The 7,607-nt window shown below is 39.4% G+C and overlaps 1 protein-coding gene across 1 annotated transcript; it reads right to left on the reverse strand.

Annotated features, from left to right (window-relative positions):
* Positions 1 to 859: 859 nt before the first annotated feature.
* On the reverse strand, positions 860 to 6,002 carry LOC144637429 (uncharacterized). The gene is made up of 4 exons (XM_078496496.1): positions 5,261 to 6,002; positions 3,359 to 3,725; positions 2,582 to 2,635; positions 860 to 1,542 (listed from the first exon to the last, which is right to left on the reverse strand). The coding sequence occupies exons 1-4, from the start codon at positions 5,367 to 5,369 to the stop codon at positions 1,413 to 1,415; spliced, it is 660 nt and encodes a 219-aa protein (XP_078352622.1). The 5' UTR covers positions 5,370 to 6,002; the 3' UTR covers positions 860 to 1,412.
* Positions 6,003 to 7,607: the final 1,605 nt, after the last annotated feature.

The raw sequence follows: 7,607 nt of genomic DNA on the forward strand, positions 1-7,607 counted from the left end.
GAAATATTGATCCTCGAGTTAATTAAGTGTGTCCTCAAAAATATTTATCCTCGCGCGTATTAAGTATACAGTATTTTTTAGAAATAGTTCTCTCGTCCACAAGTTAATTAGGCGTGTCCTCAATACTATTTTTTCTTGTGTGTAAAGTATTTTTTTTGAAATATATAACCACGCGTGCGTGTCAAGCTGTGAATTTCGTACACTGAATTAGAGGTCACGTACCCTGGGTGCCATAGGTTTTCTTGCGCCACGCGCTAGAAAAATCCTCTGGTACCCAGGGTTTAGGTCACAATGCATTTACAACACAGTCGTTTGTCATCAAACGCCAGCATCAACGTGACCAAGGTGTTTGCGTACGACTCCTGTTTGTAGTAACACAAGAGAACATATTTTCTTGAGTAACATCAAACAATAAACAGTTTTACACACAAAGTTTCTTTTTGTCCTGTTTTTGAAGTACATACTCCGGGGGGCGGAGGCGGGAGGGGACTCTCGTATAAAATAGAGCCCGAAATTGTCGTCAAAGTTGTAAGGAGTCACTTCAAAGCAATCTCGCTCGGACTTGACTGATACAAAAGAAGACGAGTAGCCTGCGAACGCAGACGTATTTTTCGGCGGAGACAAGTGACAGCCGGAAATACGTCTGTGTTCGCGGGCTAGAAGACGAGTTAGTAGAGTGTGTTTTTAAAACGGAATTTGAAACGTGTTAAACTTTGTACGATTTATTGATTTGGACATCTTCACACACTGTTTAAAAATCGACGCTTTTAACATTTGCCATTTAAACCTTTTAGAGCAAAAGCCAAAGCGAGACTATACAAAATATAGAAACATTATAATACAAAATAGAAGCAGGCGCCCGATAGGGTATGGTTTTTGAGGTTCTCGGTCCTTAAATAGGGTATCATTTTTGCTCCTTTTGGCAATGAGTTCCCGGTGTGATCCTTAGATAGGGTACCTAAATTCTATAAGCTAAAATTAACGCTCAGCTAAACCAAAAAAGGTATATCTTAAAACTGAATTTTCTGTCCAGGTATTAGTAAAGCGATTTTATAAAGATTTGTGTCTTGCCGTGCGCGGTTAGCGTTATTTGGGTCGTCATGGAACGCTTCTCCTCCCCTTGAATAGGGTGTCATTTTTCGGTTTTGGGCCTTAAAAAGGGTATCAATTTTCGCTTTCTTTATCCTTAAATAGGGTCAGGGTTTAAGAACCTTGGCGGCACACCCCTATCCGAAATTTATGGGAGTACCCCCCCCCCCCGGGCATGTTTTCTTAAGCTCAATTACCAACCGCTGTTCAAGGAAGGAGGTCGCGCTCATCCTAACCCGGAATCGAAAAAGCGGAGGAAAATGTCCGTAACCTTTTTTCTGAGATAAAGCAAGGGAAGGTGTTAACAAAGAAGAATCCATATTTCAAGTATTCGCCTCTGCAGTAGTCCCATCATTAGGCCGAGTTTCAATGACAAGTTTGACTTTGTTATTTTCATTTCCGTCCATGAACGGTTTCCATGAAGAATACAGTGCCTCTGTAGCCATCTCGTCACTAAATAACAAACAAATCTACTGTTAGAGGTATATTGCAATCAAGAGGTCGTGACTAGGATAAGTAATAGGTGGGACACTTTGTGACGTTTATTACCCGATATAATGACCTCAATCAGGAAAGCAGGGATGGCGCAGTGATAAAAGCGCCCGTGACCCACCAATCATATACATGTGGTCTGGGCCGGGGCCGAGTTCGGACCAGCAAAAAACTCGACCAACATGTAACAACAAGCTTTTTAACTGAAAATTTGCTTAGGACGGATTTACACTTTAGTTACTCATAACCAGGTGTCCAATCACACTTTGAAGTATCCATTCCTGCAATAAGCAATTAATGGAAGAAAGCCTGTGATATCTAGCGAGGCTCCCTGGTGCGGGGTAGGGCTTTGCCTTATCACAGAGTTTTTGTAGGATAAAAGAAAAGAGCTTTAAAGAGCGTTCAAGGCGAATCGTTACAACTGTCAACAATTCAAAATCAATGTGAATTGGTAATAAATGCCCTGGAGGTGAATAAATGCTATGCATATATTTATATAAAAGACAAACACGTGCTCCTCATTGTGCATTCTACTCTAGTGTGGGACAGTGAACGGTTGGCAGCCCGCTCACCATCCCTTCGAGGAAGCCGAGTTTGAAGTCTCCGCCATCACTGCTTAGTGAAGCCTACTGAAGCCTGGTTTGGGCTTGTCCCAGAGTGATTTACCATACCTTATCTAAATGTCAAGAATAACAATCCCCAGGACAAAATAATACACTATATCAAAAACCTGGAACATGTAGAACAAGAGATTGGTGTGGCTCCTTTAACATTTGAAGGGGTGGAGGAGGATGCTCTTGGGCTGTGCATGTCAATCACGTTAATAACAATAACATTATTATTATTATTATTATTATGTCAATCACGTAACGGTTGCTCAAAACAAGATTGAACTTTAAACCAAAATTGGCACAAAATCTAATTTCGAAGCAATAACTACTTCAATATCCCTACACTGTTCGGAAGTGTTTTATTTGGATAAACAAAAATAAGGACTTACTGGAGACAAATTACTGCCATTTCCTCTTGAAATCCTTTTTTCATCTTCTTAATTCTAAAACCAGAAAAACGAATTATGACACAATCTACCTTTCTCACCGACTATTGTGCTATATTTGGTGTAATTTTTGGGAGGCCCAGTGGCCTAATGGTTGGTGTGCTGGATTCCGGATCTGGTGGTCTGAGTTCCAGCCCTGGCCAGGGTCATTTCGTTGTGTTCTTGGGCAGGTCACTTTACTATCACAGTGTCTCTCTCCACCCAGGTGTATAAATGACTACTGGTGAATTAAATGCTGGGATGTGGGGTTAGGGTGACCTTGGGATGAACTAGCATCCCAGGAAATGTCCAGTTGACAACTTATGAAATGTTGTTATAGTTTTATGTATATCATTATCAAAAGAAAAAATTAGCTATTGATCATTTAAGGGAATTTATTTATCGGCACTTAAAGTTTGTCAACCCAGGTAGCAGCTCTCGCAAGGTCCTTCATTAATGGCTTGCTGCCTGTCGAGAGAACAACACAGCAAACAACAGGAACAGTGCCCTTAGCCCCCAAAAACAATAGTAACTGCTACACTAATAGCCTCCTAAGCAGACTTTCGTGGGGGAGAAACGCGTGGGATGACGAGCCCAAAGAACGTCTGCGTAGGAGGCAACTACACTAGCGGACCAGTAGAATTACAACCTCACAAGAGCCGCTATACTACTGAGATTGTCACCGTCATCATCGCATTACGGAAAAGATTAGTTGATTGATGTGCGACGAAAGTTGCTCACCTTTTCCGGCGTACGAAGAACACAGCTACAACAACTCCGACTGCTGACAGACAAAACGCTAATACAAGTGACACAACCAGTACCGTGCTGTGCTTTTCAACTCCTTTAACGCTTTCCGCGCGAGGACCAGGGCTATTCCTTAATGATTTACTCGGACCCAGGGTGTCCAGTGAAGGTAATTGTGATGATTTAGAAAGTTCCTTGCTATGAGATATTGTTGGCGAAGTGGTAGTAGTACTATTGCTTTGTCTTTCTTTTTCTTGTTTAGATAGTAAAATTGATGTGGTACTTTTTAAGTTAGTTCTGTTATTCGCAGTACCATTGTTTATATGCAAAGGGGTTGAGAAGGTCGTAAATGGTTCTTTTTCTAAAAGAAAAAAGATGATACTGATTATGTAAACAGTTTACAATTTAAAGTGTAAAACAAAATGATTGCACTTTTCTGTGAACAGCTTTCGTGGTGATGTTATCATATTCTAAAACTTTAACAAATCGAAACAATGTGATGTATGTTAGTTTTTGGTATACTAATATGATAACGTGTAGTAAAGCTTCATTTTGCCATAAAAATCGGAAATTTACAATTCAAAACTATCATGATGTATGGGGTGCTAGAAAGTTCATAAGACAAAGGGAACTATTAAAATTATACAAGAACTCAAATTACGCAAAAACAAAACAGAATAAAGTTTTAATCTGGGACCTCGGGGCTATAAGTAAAAATAAAGGGCCAAATAAATAAATGAATAAATATTGATTTAACAAATCATCCTGCTTCTCAAAGCAAATTAAAATCGTCGTACTTAACCGCAAAATAGTTTCTGAGAAAAACATGTTAGCATAGCAACTATAACGCATACTCTTATTAAAGTATAAGAAAACTTGATTTCCTGTGACAAGTTAAGTTTAAAGTGTTTAGAGAATGTTTTGTGGTCAGATTTTTAATAACAAGTACGGTTTTCGGTTTCAAATGCTAATTCTCACTCTCAGATCAAAACATATTTCATACTAAGATCTAGATGTGCATCACAAAATTGGCACCTATATCAGATTAGCTAATCAATTCAAGTTATATTTATATATTATTCTGGGTTGTGATTGAGTAATATCTTATTGTTTCGCGTGTCTTTAGTTAAAGCGGAAATACAATTAAATATATGCGTGCGCGTCTCAACAAATTGGAACAAGACAATAATAAGCAATTACCGGTAGTATACTAACTAAATGAAGATGGGAAGACCTCGTCAAATCATACGTCCTGGAGATTTCTAGAAACAGTGAGGCAAAAGCTATAACCACTATTATAACATAGCTAGCAGAGCCGCGCAATCAAATTCAGTATACGTGAGCGTGCAAAAAATCTAATAGTGCACGCTGATGGCGTGAGCAAATCGCTTCGCCAGAATATTTTTCTCTCGCGCGAAGATTTACATTTTCACCGGCAATGTTATAAAACAGTTGGTTCAAGCTTTTAGCTGTGCACTATCGAGTTGGGAAGTTTGGAGAGCACGATAAAGCTAGAGCTGCTCTCGGCTGACCGGCTCGGCTATCGCCTCGAGCAACTCAGGCTTACGCTTCTTTCGTGCTCTCCACTGGGCTTCCCGCGTGCACCATAACTCGATAGTGCATGAGCTAATTGTTAATTATCTCAGGCTAATACAGCTCCGTTAAAACGTGTATAGTTTTTTGAACCCCCCAGAGGCTTTTATTTAAGTGATATTTAAAAAAGGACGATTTTGCGTGATCAAAAGCATAAATTGAGTGGTTAGTTAGGAAAGCTTAATGTAAGTAACACGGGAGCCCAGCGTTGTACAATCGGAATAATAAATACAATCCCTCGGCTGACTTTAGACACGCATAAACACTTCTTCAATATGGCTAAATTATATCACATGTTCTTACCTGACGTTTTCGTGTTATTATTGAACGATCCTGACCGCGAAGAGGCGAAAAGAATCGACAGCAGTAAGAGAGTTCCTAATAGGCTGGTTTGTAGCGACATAGTGGGCATACACTCTGACTAACAAGGCAACCTCTAAGCGATCGCGTCTTGTTCGGTGTCTGACACGAAGCTGCCCGTTGCTGAAACACAAACACGAAATAATTCTTGGCGTGCAAGCAGAGACTGATATTAATCTTCGCTTTCGTTGATTATTATGTCGGTATTTTGAGAGCGTAAGTACTTCCCTTCAGATCAGTATCCTGTGTCCGCGTCACAACATAACATCAGTCACATCGCATATCAAATTTAGCCCCACAAGGCCATCAGGTCAATTTTATCACACGTATTTTGGTTTTAACTTTCAGAGATTTACGACATTCTGCTCTGTTTGACAAAAAAAGAACCGTTATAAGATCTCCCTGACGTTATTGCGTGCAAAATACGCCCCCCAACATTTCTACAGGAAGAAGATCAGGTCGATTCAGTCTTGCTGTTTTGACGTAAGCATCACACTGGTCATGTATGCTCAGGCTATGATATCTGAACCACTTATGAATTATTTGGTTTGCCAGACAACTTCAGGTTCTGTGCTGAACACAAGGTCTATATTACCGTTTGTGACAGACTTGCTACTATGAATTTCTTCTGTTAGTTTCAGCTCTCCTGAACTTGAAAGCGCGGTAGCGCTATGCTTGTGTAGATCTGTATGGGGCTGAAGTACGGTGGCCCATATAGGACATGAGCAATTTTTTTTTAGATTGAAATTTTAACTCAAATTTCAGTTACAAAAATCCGTATTGTGTAATTGTCTAAGCGTACAACTCGGATTTATACTAAAAAATCTTAGTTGTAAACATCGTTCAATGTACAACTCGGATTTTTACCGCAAAAATCCGAGTTGTTAAATTTCCAGAAACACAACTCGGATTTTTAACACAAAAATCCGAGTTATTAAATTTTCAAAAACACAACTCGGATTTTTAACACAAAAATCCGAGTTGTTAAATTTTCAAAAACACAACTCGGATTTTTACCGCAAAAATCCGAGTTGTTAAATTTCCAAAAACACAACTCGGATTTTTACTTCAGACACGTGGTTTTCCGCCGGGAACAGCTTAAAGTGCATGGTAAATAATGGTGACGGGCCTACACGACTCCTACGTTCGTGACATCAGGCAAGACCAAGGTTTCGTTCGTGACATCAGGCAAGACCATGGTTTCATGGTTTCATGGTTTTTGCCTGAACTAAACTATATAGTGGCATATACAAAACGCAAAACAGTCAGTAGGACTTGCGCGTGATAGATTTCAAATTTATATTTGAATCATGTGGTGCCCACGTAACGCAACGAGCAAAGGAGGTAGTAAAATTCTAAACATCGAGCTTTAAAGACAGAGCGCTCGATCAAAATAATGCAAGAAGCATAGCCTTTACAACACAGAATGTCTCTCTGAAACCAACTTTCAGCTTTTTCATAGTAAAGCTGAAACAGTCTCTGGCGAAGCCGGACCAAGATAATCCGTGATAAGACAATACATCTTGCATCTTGCAGTAGTTTACATTTTCACGGAACATTTCAGATCTTGTCCTTCCAGAGCGAACATTTTGAGAGCTTAAAGCATATCTTGCAATTAGAATTTAGCCAAAACAAACTAAACTAGCACAACATGTGGCAGAGTACAGATTTAGAGGCGTCATTCAACTCTACAAACGGAAACCACGCAGCGCGGACTTATGACCTCTAGACACTTCCTTGGCCACAATCTTACGGCTCTACAATACATAATGCCTCCAAATAATAACAGTACCCTCAGAAAGAAGTCGGAAGCAAATAAGGTCGAAAGACCGAGCACTTTAAGCTGTTCCCGGCGGAAAACCACGTGTCTGAAGTAAAAATCCGAGTTGTGTTTTTGGAAATTTAACAACTCGGATTTGTGCGGTAAAAATCCGAGTTGTGTTTTTGAAAATTTAACAACTCGGATTTTTGTGTTAAAAATCTGAGTTGTGTTTTGGAAAATTTAACAACTCGGATTTTTGTGTTAAAAATCCGAGTTGTGTTTCTGGAAATTTAACAACTCGGATTTTTGCGGTAAAAATCCGAGTTGTGTTTCTGGAAATTCAACAACTCGGATTTTTGCGGTAAAAATCCGAGTTGTACATTAAACGATGTTTACAACTAAGATTTTTTAATATAAATCCGAGTTGTACGCCTAGACAATTACACAATACGGATTTTTGTAACTGAAATTTGAGTTAAAATTTTAATCGAAAAAAAAATTGCTCATGTCCTATATGGGCCACCGTAC

Source organism: Oculina patagonica, chromosome 14 (genome assembly GCF_052425735.1).
Source record: "Oculina patagonica isolate OP01 chromosome 14, crgOcupat, whole genome shotgun sequence".
In the NCBI taxonomy this organism is placed as follows: Eukaryota; Metazoa; Cnidaria; class Anthozoa; order Scleractinia; family Oculinidae; genus Oculina; species Oculina patagonica.